This window comes from Dermacentor silvarum, chromosome 9 (assembly GCF_013339745.2).
Source record: "Dermacentor silvarum isolate Dsil-2018 chromosome 9, BIME_Dsil_1.4, whole genome shotgun sequence".
NCBI classification, from domain to species: domain Eukaryota; kingdom Metazoa; phylum Arthropoda; class Arachnida; order Ixodida; family Ixodidae; genus Dermacentor; species Dermacentor silvarum.
Window position 1 is genome coordinate 124,600,892 of NC_051162.1, and position 19,290 is coordinate 124,620,181.

Sequence of the window (19,290 nt, forward strand, 5' to 3'; positions counted from 1 at the left end):
GCAAGCAGTACAAAAATAGGCAAATATACAAATATAAATACAATACAAATAAATGTACACAACGGAGAACATATGAGCAACGCACTTCATTAGGAAGGTTTTATTACATCGCGGGTCGGGAGTTCCACTTAGACACTGTTCTGGGGAAGAAAGAAGATTTCTATGCATTTGTCATGGCAAAGTGAGGGGTTAATGCATATGTGTGATCATGACGTGTACGCCTTGTGGACAAAGGGGCCACGTATACCGCGGGGTCTAATGTTAATTCACGATTAATTAGTTGCTTTATGAAATTCAGGCGATGTACCTGCCTCCGTGTCTCGAGCAAGGGAATGTCATTTGTCCAATAGCTTAATTAAGTCAACTAACTTAATTAAATGCTGGCAGGTGAATTTCTCAGTTTGTGCTTTAATAAGCAAAGTTTATGGAAGGCAGAACAACAAATATTGCTAACATGTTTAAAATATTTCTTGATATTTACTAATATTTTTCGAAAACGGGAGGGTCTAGGTACGTTTCAGACAGTCTTCCGTCTATCTCACATGCAAATTGATTCCCAGAATTTGTTAACGCTAAAACAAGTCCACTGCTCGCGGTGTTTATTAAATCTTAGCTCCAAGTTCTTCCGCCATTATTTGTCTATCTATCTGTATCTCTAGGCTCTTTAACGCAGCTCTTCAATAAAAAAAATCATAAAATATCTCCGGGGCTGGGTGGAATCGAACACACGTCGCGCCATTTCCTAAAGTTCACACGGGCTCCATTCACCCCACCCTATTGAACCTAGCACAACCTGTCGACAACCCCCTCCCCCCTCTCCCACGCTTTAAAAAAAATTTACACTTCAATCTACTTCGTTTCATTATCTCACCCATTGCGGATGCGAGATGGATCTATAGCAACGCTGTGAAGTAGAAGTTGTTGCCGCAACAAAGGTGAGTCCCCTTGTCGAAACGTTCGCTACAGCAACACACATTGCTGGACCAGGGTGGAACGATTCAAGCCTATACGTCTTTCTATGAATCCCTCTCTCGTCAATAAAAAGCGGATAGATAGAACAGTGTTCTCATCCTCTCTCATGATGTTTGTTTTGTCAATAGTAGCGCAGTCAAACAAAACCATGAATTGTCAACTACTAAGGCAGCAGCGTAGCAAAGACAAAGAAAATCCCTTATTGCGTCAGTTTCTCGGTTTGAGTCTCATGTCTTTACGGCCTTGATGCATTAAGTTTGCCGAACCAACTAGGCCATCAACTCGTGCTTCTCAAGAAATCTTTGGGGAAGCATTATTAAATGTAATTAAGAACTTGCACGAACCTAGAAATTGTTAGTAAGAGCTAAACGTACCTGCACTGGTGCCAAGGCAGCACCAGCTGCGGACATAACCTGATGACGGGGTTGAATAGCCGCGGCATCCGACTCTTCACGCCGACGTTCTTCAGGAGGATAATTAGAGTTTGCTGCACTTTCAATGTCAGAATATTTCTGGGTTGCGCTTGGTTTAGATGTGCGGGGATCGTGAGAACGTAAGACTAGAGTTTTCTGTTCCTCTTGATGACCTTCTTCCTGCGAGATAGAAACGTTGCGGTACATGGCGGTAATTATGATGTGGAAATGATTGCGCGGATCTTACAAATGCCAGTGCATACGAAGAAACCTTGACGCCAGAGATGAGGTGACGACAATGTGACAACTTTTCACAAGTATCTGTTGACAAACGTGCAATAGGGGTGTGACAGTCATAATGCTACACGCCACATGCCAGGCGCCGTACCATAATCGCTACTCAGAAATGCCAGCCTCTTTCAGCTGCGAAAATTTTTTGACATGACCTGTAGGGGCCTAAATTTTGAAATGAATATTCCTGCTCTGTTGAAACGGAAAATTTGAGGATGTGACGTTAAAGGATAGAAGGGCAGCAGTAAAAGCTAGAGAATAAAGGATACGTAAAGGTAACGTTCGGGTTGTGGTTTGAAGATGGGCAGGCCTTTACAGCCTTTAGATCATTCGACATGTAACAGGTTTATTACAGGAGTACTAGAGTAGCTGCCAATGAAAGGGAAATGCACTATACATCGTTTGATGGTTAGAGTAATCCAAAATGGAAATTTGTTGGCATAGGGGCTTATGTGACCTGCTGGATCCGGACACACACCATTTGACACACACCTACATCTTGCAAGTAACCCGAAATGCAAGGTGACTGTGGTGAATATAATGGTTAGGATGATAATTTTGAGGGGATGAAACAAGACATACATGGCTAATTAGGGTCCCAGAATGAGGTAGACGGGAAGGTAACAAATGAGGAGGATTAAATAGAGGCGTGATGTTCGGATGCGGTCATCAGATCTTCTAGTCCACATTGAACGAAAGCAAGAATTTGGGCAAATCTAGAAATCGTTAGAGGAGATTTACCCTGTGAGCTCTTGCAGCAGCAGATTGTCAAGAGAAGGGAGACGGCCTTTGATGAAGGCAGACATTTATGCTGTGTGATAATATTGGATATCGGTAGGCATTAGATATAGTTAGCTTACCAAAAAATGCGTTATTGCGGATCACAGTCCTTGCTTTGTCCTGAAGTAATGGTTTTAAAAGGGCCAATGACGAGGATCGGGATGATGACGTTTGGAAGCTTGCAGGCACAGCCGGCATTCACCTTAAAGCTGAATATAATTGAGCGCTTGCCTTCCAGTGCAGCTGTGCTCTGCTATTTTTTGCTGGCTCTGATAGTGATGAGCACGCGTCCCACGTTCTCGTCTGTTGAGCTAGTGTTTTATCATTATGATTGTCATAATTTGAATAACGAATGTTCAATAGATAAGAACAATGCCTCTCAAGGCTAAATCATAAATTACTTATCTCTTGGTTCAGCTAAGGTCATACCGATACACGAAGATGGTAGTAGTAGAGACTGTAAAAATATCCGTCCCATTTCGCTTACAAGTACTTGTTCTAAGCTTCATGAGCGTATTGTTTCTAAGCATCTTTTGACATACCTTGACGACTACAATATACTCACAGCAACACGGATTCGGAAAAGGTCTATCTACGATTGCTCAGCTCGTAGAACTTGTTGACAATCGCTCTTCCGCAATTAACTCCCGAGGACAGGTCGACATATTTCTAGGCTTCGCGAAAGCGTTTGACAAAGTATCTCATCCGAAATTATTGTTAAAAATTACCTGTATCTTTAAAAAAACCCACATAAATAAATTATGTCATTTTTATTATTACCTTTACCGTCTTCTCTGAAGCGCTGGATTTCTCTGCTGCTTCGGTTATAGCCTGTTGTGTATTGAAGGCGCAGCGGTGATCCATCCACGTTTTGGTCTCGATGCTTTGGTCGCAGCTGGGGCATTGAACACGTTGCTTGCATAAAACATAGTGATCCTGGGAAACAAAAAAAAGTTCAAAAGAATTTTTTTTCTGTGATAATTTTCCATTGCTTTTTCGACATACTGTACACCACCTTTTTTAATGCTGCACTGAGTACTATCATTTTGGCGCGTGTGCAAGCCACGGTTGCGCTATGAGGCAATTATTTAGCGAATGCTGCTACCGCCAATAAAGTGATTACCCCAGGTACGCGGTGCCACGAATATGTTTTAGCACCGCCACAAATGTCGAGGACAGAAGAATCTATATGACAAGAATGGAAGGTTGTATGCTGCGTTGTCATTCATTTTCTTCTGTCTTCTTTCTTGTTAGGGCTGTTCAGATTAAAAAAAAAAACAGAATCAACAAAAATACCTACTTCTTACTTATTGGAACTTACAACTTTTTGTTGATTGGGAATGCAAAAAACGGCCAACGGCAATGCCCGTCAATGGATATAACCACGGTTGACCTAGCACACTTGTTATTAAGTGCGGAGCACTTTAGGGGCCCGAGGCTGTCGGCGTGCAATGTGATCTCATGTCGTCGTGGTCACGCGCAAAAAGAAGGTCAAAACAAGTGCTGAATTTATCAAAACCAGTTCAAAATAAACTAGCATGATTCGTAATAATGTAAAAGATAGGAATAATCAAGCATTAAGCCCATTATTAGCAGGGACTCGTGAAAATCTCGTAATATGACCTCATGTCATCGTCGTCGCGCCAAGAACAAGTTCTCAAAGCAGGGTCAACACAAGTGCAGAATTGATGAAAACTGGTTCGAAATAAATTAACATGATTCAGCATAATTTAAAACATATGAATAATCAAGTATTAGGCGCATTAATTAGCAGAAAATTGTGAGAATCGTTTCCCAAACGCCAGTCTGGTACCAGCGCACCACAAGAGAGGGCGCCACCTCCCCACATTCCTCCTCATTCCAGCGCTACTCCAGCACCCGATCAGCGCGCGCGCCGTGTAGCAAGAGAGAAGGAACAGGAACTGTTATAAGCAGTTAGCGCGCTCCGGAACTTCCTTTGTGCCATGGACGCCGAGCTGCAGGCGGACATCTTACTTCTTTCTAGGTTTTACGTGCCAAAACCAGTTCTGATTATGAGGCACGCCGTAGTGGAGGGCTGCGGATTAATTTGACCACCTGGGGTTCTTTAACGTGCATTACAACGCGCAGGCGCCCATCGAGCGACAACTCTGGCATATCACTGCTTCGCACTTCCCCAGGTTTCACGTTAGTGGAGCTGCATTAGCGCTGGATTTGAACTACCATCATGCAGTTTCAAAGAGCCCATTCACGCTGAGCCAACGCAGGCACTCACGCAACGTATTTCTATGAGCTTCTGCAAAGAGTGATAAGATGCGCTTAGTAATCGTACTCTCTAGGTCATACGAAATCTTACTGGTAGATTTTGCAGTTGCACTTTTCTTTTGCAATTTCGTTGATTCGGACAGTCCACGTACTGTTCGCGGAGTATAATGATGAGGTCACGAGCTTCGAACATCTGCAAAAGAAAAAAAAAAAAAGATGAAGCGAAACGTAAATTTCAATTAAAGAAGGATGTTTCAATCTTTTCAATAATTCTGTGGCTTATCTGTCAGAGTAATATGAGCGGCCGGCGTCGTTTATTGACATCGATATGTTTCCTTGAAGACAGATACCAAAAGACAACAATAAAAAGCGATTATAAGTAAGCGCTTATGGTGTGGCATTACCTGTAGAAGCTTTATATTTTGCTTGTTTGATTACGTGCAAGAGAGGCGCGCTAACTGAGTGTTTTTGAGGTCAGCCTGCAGTGTTTCCACAGGTCGGTCTGCTGGAACTTGCGTCTTTTATGCAACCATATTTATGTACTTAAATCCTTACCTGAATGTACGTAAAGGCCAATTTTGAAGGTCGGGCTCCAACCAAAACTTGCACATAAAAAATTACCTAAGTAAATTCCGCAATATAACATGGCAACAATTACGATGTTATTATGAGGCACGCTTTATTGGGACACTTCGGTATAATTTTGACCACTGGGGGTTGTTTAACGTGCCCCTAAATTAAGGTACACGACTGTTTACGCTATAATTTTGACCACCGGGGGCTGTTTAACGTGCCCCTAAATTAAGGTATACACGACTGTTTACGAATGCCTACTCATTGAATTGCGGTCGCCTAAGCCGGGACCAAACGCGTGGCCTTGAGCTCACCAGCGCATTGCCATAAGCTACCGTCAGGCGTGTTTTAGAGCGCAGTTCTTACGCGCCCATTCTTCCAGCGAGCGTCGGCCTTGTCCCACGGCGTAACCGTGTGCAGCTAGCGAAAGATAAAAACGAACGCGGAACGCAGCGTGAGAAGAAAAATGTCGCAGTTTCGCCCGAAAGGCGAAGCGCCAATTGCGATAGCAAAATAGACAGCTAAACGAACTAAGAATAGTAGTTTTATCGGCCGCGTGTAAATTTGTAAACATTCGCTTGCTAACTAAGTTAACAAGCACGGTGTCACGCTTGCAAAGGTAAACATGAACACATCTCGCTCGATGACCGCGGAAACTCGCTGTCAAAACGCTGGAGCGCGGAGGCGCGCCAGCGAGCGAATTGACATTTGTGCCGGCTCTCGCTTCAACGCGAACTAAACGTCGAAACCACAGCGCACATGAAGCCCGAGCGGGCGCGCACTTTTTCCACGTCGCAGATCACTGTCTAGTGATATTTCTTCTTCTACGGGGTTGGCGAAGGAATCTAAGCTTTATTGAATCATTTACGTTGCGTATTCTTCACCAGTAAATGGGACGAGTTTGCGTTAAACTTCACGTAATTGGGCCGAAAATCTTGTTAAACTTATAGTTGAAGTACGGCCATGTACATGCTTCTGTAGAGGCTTGAAGTCTCATGTATACAAGAGTAGTGAATTTTGGAAACAGCTCTGCGCTGAAGGCATATCGGAACAAACGCACAAAAAATATGTTTTGTTGCTTTGAATTGCAACCAACAGTGATCTCTGTGCCAGCACGCAATCATGGACTCTGCGTAAAAATAACATCGTACGCCAGCACACTAACAACACGAGAACAGGAAAGAAAATAAACCACTGGCGTATCGCTTTTATAAAAAGCGACGGCAAGCTGGGAATAATTTTGCAACAAGCCCACGCGTAGCAGTAACGTCTTACATTTTTGGGTGGATTCAATCAAAATTACTTTTGGCTTTCATTTGCCACAGCGAATCAGCATGTTACTTCCTTATTACTCTGCATTAAAGCCCACCAAAATCGTCCTGCGCCTTTCATTTTGTCTAACTACTGTCGCACCGTGATTTTCAGGTTATTGAAACCGTCTCTTGTGCTCGATTTTTTAATCCGATGTAAATTAGCTCCGCTGTGTCTTTTCCCAAAGATATACAGTTTCAACCCCGTCCTCTGCAACTCACTTTTCACAGCATCCTCATATTTCATTTCGCTTCGCAACGACCACCAGTTTATAAGGGCTGAATCTAATTGTCCTAATTGTATCTCTCGTTTAAATATTCGCAAATCATGCCTAAAGACATCCTATTAAAAATAATTACCGACAAGCTTTAGCTCATCATAAATAATAAATTCGCTTCCACTTGCGCTGTTCCATAGGTCTGTGTGCTGCCATCTAACAAAAACACGACTAAACACTTAGATTGAACTATGCTATTTCGGGGCATTGCTACAAAATGCTAATTACTGCTGAAGAGCTGAGCTCGTCCTTAGAAGTTTAGACCAGAAACGCGTGGACGACCCCACCTCGTCCAAGGCATGGATAAGAGAGAGAGAGAGACAAAAGAAAGGGGAAAGGCAAAGCGGTTAACTCGAGGGGAAGATCCGGTTCGCTACCCTATGCTGGGAAGAGAGGCGAGGGGGAGATAAAGTGACAGCAGAGAGAGGGGAGAGAGAAAGGAAGCATAGATACACAGGATTAAGACTGCTAATTAAGGTCACGTGGTATTACTACGCGATGTTAACCACTCCTCTGCGTAATGGCATTAACCCTGAGGGTAGTCGATAAACTGAAACGTTCTCATAAGTGGGCGCTTGTCTTCCCTGCTTTATATTTCTCTCCGACATTTAGTTCTGTTAGTGCTGATTAAGCTGATGTAAGTACCTTTGTTCAGTTATGTACACCGTGGAAACTTACCTCGTTAATATCGATCCTCTTTCGTTCGTACGTGCAGTAGATGTCGACATCTTTTATGCTTCAAGCTCTGCTCGTGCAGACAGGCTTCGCAAAACATGTGGCCGCCGGGGTCATGAAACATGGACAGCGAGAGCATGCCGCACTGAACGCAAAGGCAGTGACGGGATATCTCGTCCGCGAACTTGACCTTAGTCGGGCCACCGGGAAGGTCCCGGTACATCAGCAACGTGCCCATAATGCTTGTCGTGGGCACTGAGGCTATCCGTGCTCTTCGACGTGGCCTATGGCTGTGCGTCTTCTTGCGCGACTAGAAGATTGCGGCCTTTGAATGAGAGAAAAAATCGGCGACCGTTCGCACGTCAAAGAAGCAGAAGTCGATGCGCAAACAAATCTTTAACATAAACACCACATGAGTGACATAAAACAATGCTTATCCGATGTTTTGAAGTACCCTCGCAACAGTGAAGCTGAAAGGCCAAGAAATGCTTCCCATTTATTACGTCATTTATATTTTATCCTCTTTCTTTCGCCTTCTTTACTGTAGGATAACGTACAGAATCTTGTCATCTGGTTAAATTACGTAAATTAAATTTCGGGGTTTTGCGTGCCAGCACCCTGATCTGACTATGAGGCGCGCCGTAATTGGAGAATCGGAATTAATTTTCACCACCTTTAATGTGCACATTAATCTAAGTACACAAGTGCTTTTGCATGTACTCTCCTCGGAAACGCTGCCGCTGAGGCCGAAGTCAAACCGGCGACCTCGAGCTCAGAAGCCTCACGCCTCTAGCCACTAAGTCACCTCGGCGGTTTTGCTTAACCTTATACTGCCTTTCTCTTTTCTCTTTCTCTCTCTCTGAGCAAAGCCCCTCGTTGTGCACGTGAAAGTGAGATAAAGGCACTGCACTACCAACAATTTTGTTGATGGGAAAACATGTGAAGTGATTATTCACAACCAAGAACAAACTCCTGCTGGACATTATTGACAAAAATCAGTTACCAAAGCTGCCCGAAAAAGATTTCAGAGCTCGCACTTCGCAAATCAGCTAGAGGAGAGGCCGTAATAGATGGTTCCGAAATATTTTTGCACCCTATCCGGACTTGAGCAAGGAGCATGGAAATATTCGTGGCCGATCACTTTGCATTTTCCCCATTTAAAAAAAAATTTTTTTTTGCAGTTGACTCTGCCGCAAAAAATCCTACCCATGAGGCAATAGCTGCAGAAATATAGTGCGCAGTAAGCCTCACAGCTTCGTGCAGCGTTTGTTGCCGTGAAAAATCGCAGGCGAGAACGTGCAATTTCACTCTAGGAGTAAAAGTATATTGGAAGTCGTAGTCGTTTGTCAGAGTACCACGTCCCGTTATTGAAAATCAGAGGCTCGGCTTTCCTTCATCCCCTTACCTATCCAGACTTAGCCACTGGTATCTACTAAATCAACCCGGTTGCTTATAACTGCTAGATTAGTTCGACTTCCTCAAATTTATATTTGACCTGCCTCATTATAGGGGCTCACGCTGTCTTTAATAACAACAGAAATACGTCAGCGCCATCTAGTAAACATAAGAAGCCGAGTGCTAGTAGAAGACTAAGCAAGACGAAGCAGACGTACGCGCTGAGTCGCTGTCATTAGACTTTAAAGAAGAAGATTTGAGGACCGCCTCCGCAACTGGGATTTTGACGTGCTAGAACACGAGAATGCGCGCCAGCTCTGTTCAGGGGGCATGTTCAGGGGGCATTAGCCAATCGTGTCAGCGGCTGGCGCGATCGCCCTCTCCAGTTTTGTATCCTCCACTGCTGTAGCATCGGTAGAGTGGCTTAGAGGTAGAATCCTGCACTGCAAATCTATTGGTGGTATGTTAGAAATCTCCAGCCACAATGCAGAGCCTCCTTTGTGATTTTCATGCAAAGAGATTTTGGAATTCCAGCGACGAATTATGCACATCCAAAGCGCATTTTCTAATTTGTGCTTCACGGAGCTTTTGAGAAGTGGTTATTTGTGTGCATAAAACTGATGATGTTTTGCTACTCCTTTGCAACATAGCCGTTACGTTCCTGCTCGGCAAATCAACAGGACGCAGAAACCATCATTATGCGATTTACGTGATACAAGTGACCGCGGATAAGTTAGCCTGAGCGCCGTCGTGCCGTGTACTGAATCAGGCCAGTTTACTATTGCGTTATCTCAAGGGCTCATTCAACATACTCGGCAAGAATCCGACTGAGCAGGCGCATCAAACCACGTCGGAAAAAGCAATAAGGAAAGCTTCTACTTAGTAAAGAAATTGGGCGCTGCAAGCCGCATATTCATTGCACTGAGGATATTTACCTGCGCTCTGTAGCTTTGCCGCGTAATTCGTACAGAAGAGAACATGCAGCCGGCTCATTTGAAGGAGTAATACAGATGACGACATATAAGACGATAGATTTAGTGAGTGCTTTCCTACCTGTGAGCAATTCGGCATGAAAACAGCAGTAGCACCATCAGCATCGTTATTGGTGCTGCATTATCTTGGAAAAGAAAAGCGGTGTTCAACTGATAAATTTCTTCAATGACTGGCTATGCTGAACACGTAACATATCTGTTATGAGGCTCATATGTATGAAGCGTGTTTTAAACAGCCCCTTTCACCCATTATCGAACGTGACGAAAGTTCCGTCAACCTATTCACTTGCGAAATGACAAGATATGAAAAACAATCACATCCCTTTCGGTTAAATGTGTTACGAAAGGAATTAGGGAAGTACTAACCAGTGATTTGCATCCAGGGCATGTCACTCGACATGATTGTTTTAACGAAAAAATAACTATTGAAAGTTATCTGTGGTATATTCCGCAATTTTTATCTAGTCAGGGATTAAAGATTGTTTCAGCGTTTATATGTACATTTTTTAAAAATTTCAGCGCACGTTGTATCTTCAGGAATGCAATCCGAGCTGTAATGATGTGATAGATGTTGCAGAAAACCGGCGCCTGACACCCGTATTATACAATACGTCCTCAAATTCATTGGTGAAGCGCATTCATAGTTCATTTAACACAAAGTACTGTATTTTTTTTCCACAGTGGCAATCTAAGTGACATCACAGAAATGCCCTATTGCCTTGCGCACGCATACAATACTTGCCTTTCACGGTTCGATCTATCATCATCGACTTCATTCCAAAAAAGCTATGCGGGGACAATTGGGTACCATTTAAAGGGGCCCTGAACCACTGGTTATCCATCAGTGTAGACATTTAGGCTTGTTGGTGTAACAAGTTTGCAGATTTTCTTGTAGCGCAAAAAACACACGGACGTAGAAGAAGAACGGGGACACACTCAGATTACTTTTTTTTTGCATTCCTGCTAAATTCATAATTAGCCTCAAATAAGTAATCAACTTCTCAAATATTATAAATAGATAATTAGTGTCGATAAGAAGATTGTAGAGGAACATGAGAGAAATCTCGATACAGCTTTCTGTTGGTCAATACGTCTTCATGAAAGTTTTTCCGAGCATTAAAGAAGCCCGTAAATACACGTAATATTGCCGCCCGACTGGCCGCTGGAGGCACTTTGGATATATTCGCGGGCTTCTTTAACACTCGGAAAAACACTTTTATGTAGCACGTATTGAGCAACAGAAAGATGTATCGGGAGTTTTTCATGTTCTTCTACAATTTTCTGATTACCACCTAATTTATATAAATTTGAGAAGCTAATTATTTACTTACTAATTATCTAATCAGACGGCACGCAAAAATAATCTGAGTATCTACAAGCGATGACAAACAACATTATCTTGGTTCTTTCCAGCTACGCGGCACTTGCATATTTTTAAAGGGACACTAAAGAGAAACGGGCAGTTCAGCTGGAATAAAAGAGGGACCTTCAGGAATGTATGTAGTTTTTGTTGGGTGCAAAAATATAAGTTATTAGCGGAGAAATTCGTAAACAAAGACCAAATATCTCTTCCTCAATTTCTCTCACCCCAGATTTGGCGCTGAAGCAGTGTCGTCACAGATTTCATTGCTCTCGGCGAATCAGAATGCGCCAAGATACGTCACCGCTTGCGTAACGGCCGAGGCACTGGATGCATCATGGCTGCGTGCATGGTCGCTGCGTTTGCGTTCGCCGCGATGGATACCGTTGTTGCAGCTAAACCTTGCAACGAAGAGCTCGCCAGGGAAGCAGGACTACATTTCAGCGATATTCAGTGAAACGGAGCGCGAAATTATCCTCCGTGCTCGAGCGGTAGGTGTTTCCGCGTGCGATGGCGGTGAGCCGCCGGCCGCGCCGGCGGAGAGCTTCGTTTTCGTCGACGGAAGGTGAAGCGTCCAGTCCGCCAGGCGACGATGTTCCCGACAGAACAAGCGTAGAAAGTTGCGCACGTACTCGGTATGGTTATTTCGTGGCTTTATTTAATGACATTCAGCACTCACCGAGCCGCCAGTTTGCTGCTGCAGGGGCACCGGAAGGGGGTTTGATGAAGGCCGCATTGAGGGAACAGCTGCTCGAGAAAGGACTGGCCTCTGGGGCACGCCAAGATACTTTCCGAGGGCGAGAAATGCAGATAGCACACCATCGGTTTCTCTGGCTCTTTTGCCGTTTTATCATCGGCAGAGCACTGAGCTATTGCGAACGCCGGGAACCGGGGCTCACCGCGCGACACCACATGAAAGGACACAATCGAGTCAACACAGCCGCTGCCCCTGAGCAAGCGCCTTGGTCCATTTATACAGCCCTCAACAATACACACACGAGGCATTTGCTGGCTGTTTCTCGCGAAGTCAACGTTTTTCGAGCCACGCAACACGCAACCAAACACCGTAGAGCGGAACAGGCGTGCGCGACGATGCATTGACCAAAAACGAAACTACGATACTATCACGACCGGATGTATCGCCATGCCATTTTTTCTAATTTATTTAATTTTGTGCTAAACTTGTACTTCCTCGCTTGAAACTGTTAAAAAAGTTGGCAAATGCTGTTTATGTGCGTTTAAGGTGTACTTCATTTTGCGTTTTATTAACAGCGATAAATCGCTCTCGACCAATCGCGACCGGCCTGCATTTGTAATCTCCGACGTCAGAACGTGTAGTGCGGGAAATTCGAAGGGGCGTCAGCACCTATCCTTCAGTTTTTCGCTATTTTCTCGCCTATTAAACATCTGTTTGCAGTAAGAATGGTATGGCTGTGATTGTGAAAGGATAATCTACCATTTAAGCTCAACTTCCGGTTTCTCTTTAGTGTCCCTTTAAATCTTGGTGGATGATGGTTGAGACATTTCCTTGGAGAAAGTTAGTCGTATTGCGCACTGGCGGACCCCCAAATTTCATTTGGCCCACCACTACTATTAGCTTCCCCATGCATTTTTTATAGAGCCCTATGTATCCCTATGAGTATTCCCTCGGATCAATTTTCACAGCGTTCCTTATCTCTTATAAAGATACCAATCATCTAAATTTGTATTATTATAATGATTAAAGCTTTCATGCTCCCAAATTACGCCTTTTTGTGCAGACACAAGGCATTACACTATTCGCGTGACGGACCTGTGGTACTCGCCAAAGACTGTTTAGGCATTAAAAGTAGCGCTTAGCTGTCGACTTGATAGCCGCTTGTTCAACGCGATGCAAAACACGTCAGCTTATCGCATGCTCGACACAGGCCAGGCTTCACACCGCCGTAGACCAGCGCGAGCTCCTAACACTCAAACCTCCGAACGAACTTCTGCAGGACGCAACAAATGCGCAGCAACGTAACAACCACCGGACGGGACGCACCCGCAGTGAAGAAAGCGCGAAACCGGAAGCGCTGCCGGTAGGGCGACTAAGGTCTCTGTATGTTGCAAAGGTAGCGCAAACCACTGTTCAAATAGGAAAGGAGAATTTCCTCCCCGCCCTCTACCCCTCTCCTGACTTCGCCGTTTTCCGCTCTCCCATTGGATGACGCTTGACACGTGACAAATAACCCACGCGGCTTTCGTTATCGAGGCAAAAGGGCGCCATTAGTGAGCGTAGGAACACCGGGACACATGTGCGCTGTGCGTGAGCGTAGGCTTTTTACATGTTTGAAGACGCGCTCGGCTGCAGCACGATGCCGACTTGCTGTGCTGTTGGATGTTCGCTTTTTGCGGTTCCTCGCGGCAAACGAAACGTCAAACAGCGAGCGATATGGCGGCACCGTATCGGAAGAAAGGAATTTGACTGCCACCAAGGGAGGTCATTACTGAGGAGGTTTCTGATCGCTCTTCTCACCCAGTTAGTGATCAACGCGGTAAGATGGGTGCGTTCGCGAGTTCACCATTAGCCAAGAACTGAGTAAAAAAAAAAAAGTCCCGGTTTATGCTCTGCGGCGAACAAAAGGGCGCATTTTGGCAATATGAATACCAGCATGACTTCTAATAAAATGAGCATAATGAAAGAGTCCACAATTAAAGAGCAAAACGCAGAAAGCGCGCGCACGCACGAAAACCAAGGCATATAACTGACAGAGAAAGAAAAGCGCGCGGATGCATTTCAGAAATAAAAAAATACGTTGAGGGTATTTAGCACATGCCGTGTTGTGTGTGCATAGTGTGATGTACCTCTTTGTTTTCGCAAATGCGTCAGGTAAACAGAACACCATTCGATTCCGAGAAACAATCAGCAGTGGTAAAGACTGCTTAGGATTGCGTTTAACTTGTTCTACCTTTCGTTTTCCTTGTCTGAGCGATGCAGATTCTATTAATAATTGAAGGTACTACATATATTACGCAGAAATCTCACGTACGAACAGCCTTGTGAAATTGCGCCCACAACAGTCGCGTTTCATGCAAGCGCTTCAACGCGCCGCATGCGATACGGTATGAAGCGGGCGGTAGCGGCCGCGCGCTTCGCTCACTGGGCGAGGAGGAAACGGCGCGGAGAGGAGGAGTTTGCGCTACCTTTGAATAATACAGGGACCTTAAGCGCGACTCGATCGCAGCGCCGTTAGTTCTCGCGACCGCCACGGGACCCGTGTTTTCAGCGGAGCTGTGGAACTGAGTTGGTTCTAGCAACGTTGGTTCAAAGGACGGCGGTACTTTACGGAAGTTATACGGATTTTAACCAAACGCGGTTGTACTCAGCGAGCGGCAGTGCGCTCAGCCAGCGAACTCATCGCAGCACCCCGCGGAGGCTTCTGTTGAAAAGAGAGCGTCTGAGAAAAAGGTTACTGCGCGCTCCGCTAGCGAGCTCCACACAGCGCGCACGACTGCAAAACTTGGCTGAGTTGTTCAAAGCAGCGTAGGCTATACGCGGAGTGTGTTTGTTGGCCAAGCCCGAAGGGTGGTTCAGGACCCCTTTAAAAAATGTTCGTACGCCTTTTCAGCCACCACCGAGCCTTAATAAAGTCTGGGTTGCCTGAACGCATGAAAGCATAGCAAATATACAGTGTCCGAGCTATCATACATAACGTTCTCAAAAAAAGAAACAACACGAGCTAATCAATTTTTTATTTGCTGCTATGAATGTCGTGCTGTCAATGAATAGTTTGTAGGAAATTGGCACATAATTAAAGCTCGTTTGTTTTCAGCCAGGTACTTCTTGCCAGTATACTTTTTTTCCTGGCCGATAAAGAAAACCCGCGAAAAATGAAAAATATCACGGGACTGACCGTCCAACTGCATCCAAAAGCAGCGCCCTCAAGCGGGCTGTATAGCACTTTGCATAAGTGCCGGCGCTCGTCCCTCAGCAACACCAAGGCGTCACTGGGTCGTGACAAGAGCGTGACGGATCGACCACTAACGCCTTTGGAGCGTGTTTGAGGGCTCTGCGTTTTGATGCAGGCGAACGGTTAGTCATGTGATATTTTTCATTCTTCACGGGCATTCCTCATCAACCGGAAAAAATAAACAGTGAAGATGTACCTGGCTGAAAACATGCCAGCTTTCAGTTTCTTTCAATTCTCTACAAGTTCATCATCGACAACACGCCATTCATAGCAGTAATTAGAAATTAGCTAAATACAATAAATAAACTAAATGGCATCAACAGAAAAATTACTAGCGGCTACTCTGCCCTACCTGTCAACAATGTTCACTTGGTTATATTTGCTCAGAATGGCCCGTCTGTTCTAAAAATACGACACATGATAGATGCGCCATCCTGTAGATGCGAACACGATCGATGGGTGCTAAACGCGCCATCATACGACTGAGGCAACAAACAGCACGGCGTAGAGAATGTCATCCTGCAGTTCATCGCCGTCATTAGCCTATTTATATTCACTGCAGAATGGCTTCACCCGGTGATCTTCAGTTACCTTTGTCTTGCGCTAGCCGATTCCAAGTTGTGTTTGCAAATTTCCTTAATTCCTCCGCGTCCTAGTTCTCTGCCGTCCACCTCGACAGCGCTTCCATTCTCTTGGACCTCAATATTGGCCTACTACAATCAAAAGCTTTATGTAAACATGGGACCACGTGCCGCTCGGTAAATGCCGAGCAGTCTAGCAAGGGGCTGGATTATTCTCATAGTTTGGACGTTTGGCGGACCCACTCCCCGATAGCGTTCAATCACACATCAGTCTGCAGCAGTTAATCATAATGCGGGCATTCGTGAAGAACGGTGTGCTTTACACTCTCTTTCCCCTACCCCCTTTCCTTCGTAAGAAAGAAAAGGATGCACATCTCACAGGACTTCCACTGTGAAAGAAATACTTTGTCAAGAGGCATTGTCAACCGCTTGCTGTTTTGCTGCGCGATTGGGTGATAAAAAGGGCTTTATGCGCACGCGCTCTTAATTCCAGATGCAGAGACGTAACTACCACAGCCGGCAACCGCGCGATCAAGCACAAGGAGGCAGTGCGTCCGCTAAAGGTACGAACTACGAGAGCCCGCCAGCCTCTGGCTAAAGCGCCTTGCTTGTATAAAGCTTTTAACGGTACTACGTACGTTGGTCCAGTTCTTGCCAAACGTTTGTGCAAATATATTTCGGACAGCCCCTTTAAAACATGAGCTAAACCAAAAGCCTCAGAACACGTGAAATGTAACTTGAAAACACGCAAAATATCCCACAACATCGAAAAGGTGGGTGCGGGGGCAAACATTAGTGTGGTTTTCCCGGCCCCGAACAAGCTGAATAAACTATGCAAGAACAGCAACCGAGTTGCTGATAAAAGGGTAGGCTGTGACAAGAACCATTGAACATGGTTCGTATTCTGCAAAGAAGGCGTCGTATGTGAGATACCACTATCGTGTGGTATAATACTACATCTGGCAAACCGGGCGATGTTTGATAGGCTGAGAGAGCACTGCAACAGTAAAGAAAGGTGGTTTTAGCGGGTTAGCAGCCCACTGCCGCACGTGTGGTTGCTCGCCTCTGTTCCAAGAATGTTTCGTTGTGCTCAAGTACAAAGATGAAATACCCAGACTAATAATTGAAAGTGCAACTATTGAGAAGCTAGTCAAGACTGTGTTAGCACGCCTTCACTATCTTTACCAAGTAAATTATTATCGTATCTGAATTCATCTCTGTTCGCGCATGCATGAGTGACCCGGCTTCCAATAAACATAGAATTGAATTTATTTCTGGGGTTCTTACGTGCCGAAGCCACGATTTGATTATGAGGCGCGCCATAGTAGGAAATTCTAGATTAATTTTGAATACTGGGAGATCTAGAACGTGCCCCCAATGCATGGGACACGGGCGTTTTTGCATTTCGCCTCCAGCAACATGCGGCCGCCGCGACCGGGATTAGATCTCGCGACCTCATGCCTAGCAGCTCCACACCATAGTCGCTAAGCCACTGCGGCTGGTTACGATAACCATTGTTGAAAGTTAGCGCTTGAGTGTATCCCTTCGTGTGTCCGTCTGAAAAATTATTCCTGCTGAAACACTATCAACCACGTCACACCAACAAGGCCAGACGTCAATCCGTACGCAGCCACCAAATCTGAGGCAGTGAAAGTGGGTTTCTAACTTGCATTTACTGGCACGCTAAAATTAGTGTTACTGCTGCAACGAAGCGCAAACGCAAGAACAATCTCTTAAATCATTCCTACAATAGGCTGCGTGTGCTTGACACCGACATGATTCAGCCACAGCTGCATAGTTCAGCTGCTAGAGTGCATTTAGCGCCTGGTTTCACCAAAGTGGCACGATTGTATTGCAAGTATCTGGGGCTAACGTGTTTCGTCACGTTCGTACCCGACCGCGACGTCATATTAAGTATACACAAGACTGAAGTAGCGCGCAATTACGTGTTATCCTCGTCAAATTCAGTACGAAAAAGCTTTAACTGCGTACGACGCGTTGTTCCAGCGCTTTGGACAGACGGGTGACGGTTGTAACCTCTCGAACATTATGAAGTTGAACGCACAAATTTCCCTCAAGATGCCGTAGCGGCTATTTGTTGACATACTTGTCCGGCATACCACTCTTCAGCGAAACCACATGATCTACGAACAAGCTTCTTGTTACATACTACCATGTGAGACTGGAATGCGCATATCACAAGTAATCGTTGCTTCAAAACAAATTAGGTGTTGCCTCGAAGCATGACTACGGTACAATGAGTCAATGGCTTCGCATTACAAATGCTCCCTCCACTAACTTACCTTTGCGGTAAAGGATTTGGGTACCTTTCCAGGGTAGATGTATCCACAACTGTTCGAGCGCCACAACGTATTTGCCAGGGGCAATCACCGTCCGCACCCTCGGTGAAGCTACGGCTTCCTTCGCTGGCGGGCTTCGACGAAGCACGATGCGGAAACGAGCACACCAACAACCGCGCCTGGCGTTTCCAGTCGGTCTGCCTGATTGTCGCCATGGAAACCGACCGTTTTGATAAGAACGTGGCTGTCGATCTGTTGGCCTTGCGGCAGTGGCGTTTCTCGTAGAGCGACTGATCATAATTTTTTTTTCTTCTTTCGGCGCATCTTTACTGGCACCATTACACCTACCGGTAGAAAAGCGGCAAGTATAATCTGAGGAGTTCATTTATTTTCATATCTACCAGGCTTTAGCTTAGCTGTTTTCAGAGCACCGATGCGTCTGGAAATGAACACTGAAATGCGGCCGCCGCGGACGCATTCCGTTGGTGGAATGATTGCAAGAGCGCCCGTGTATCCTGCAACAGATGCATGTTGTGACTCCGGGGTAAAGGACGAGAGACGGACTCTTGTTGCCTCAATGAGAGGCCCGCAGTGCGGCACAACAATGTTAAAGAACCCCAGGTGGTAAAAATTATACCGTGAGTCCCCCACTACGGCGTGGCACATAATCATGTCGTAGTTCTATCATGTAAGACTCCAAAATTTATTAATGTGACTAGCATTCTGAGGATATTTATCAAACATTCCGCGGACGATCTTTCTGTTTATCTCTCGGTGTGTCTAACCATTTTCCCTCCAACTTGGGTCACTGTGGGGTCCATGGTCTAATAGTTAGAGCGCCTGGTTTCTGTGATACAGGAACCGGGTTACAAACATACTGTTGGACCAACTGGAGTTCCCGAGTATGGCATTGAGTACGTGCTGCTGATTAATGAACTTCTTTCATCCCAACTTGGGTCACCCGCCGTGGTGACTTAGCGGCTAACGTGTTGCACTGCTAAACGCGAGGTCACGGGATCGAATCCCGGCCGTGGCGGCCGCATTTCGACGGGGGCAAAATGCAAAAAAGCCCGTGTCCCGCGCATTGGGAGCACGTTAAAGATCCCCCGGTGGTCAAAATTAATCCGGAGTTCCCCACTACAGTGTGCCTCAATTTCAGTACGGTTTGGCATGCAATTGCCACTTGGATCACTG

General features: G+C 45.4%; 1 protein-coding gene across 8 annotated transcripts in view; it reads right to left on the minus strand.

Moving 5' to 3' along the window:
* LOC119464240 (uncharacterized) overlaps positions 1–18,372 on the minus strand; it is a 37,879-nt gene extending 19,507 nt beyond the window's left edge. For 2 of the 8 annotated variants that reach the window (XM_037725138.2, XM_049655512.1), the window contains exons 1-5: positions 18,100–18,364; positions 7,540–7,861; positions 4,792–4,893; positions 3,237–3,392; positions 1,347–1,565 (exon numbers count right to left, since the gene is read on the minus strand). In XM_037725138.2, the coding sequence (XP_037581066.1) occupies positions 1,347–1,565; positions 3,237–3,392; positions 4,792–4,893 (477 nt within the window). In that variant the 5' untranslated portion in view covers positions 7,540–7,861; positions 18,100–18,364. Of the gene's footprint in view, positions 1–1,346; positions 1,566–3,236; positions 3,393–4,791; positions 4,894–7,539; positions 7,862–18,099 lie in introns of all 8 variants that reach the window. The other 6 variants (XM_037725143.2, XM_037725141.2, XM_037725142.2 and 3 more) reach the window with 6 other exon arrangements.
* Between the last annotated feature and the right edge of the window lie 918 nt (positions 18,373–19,290).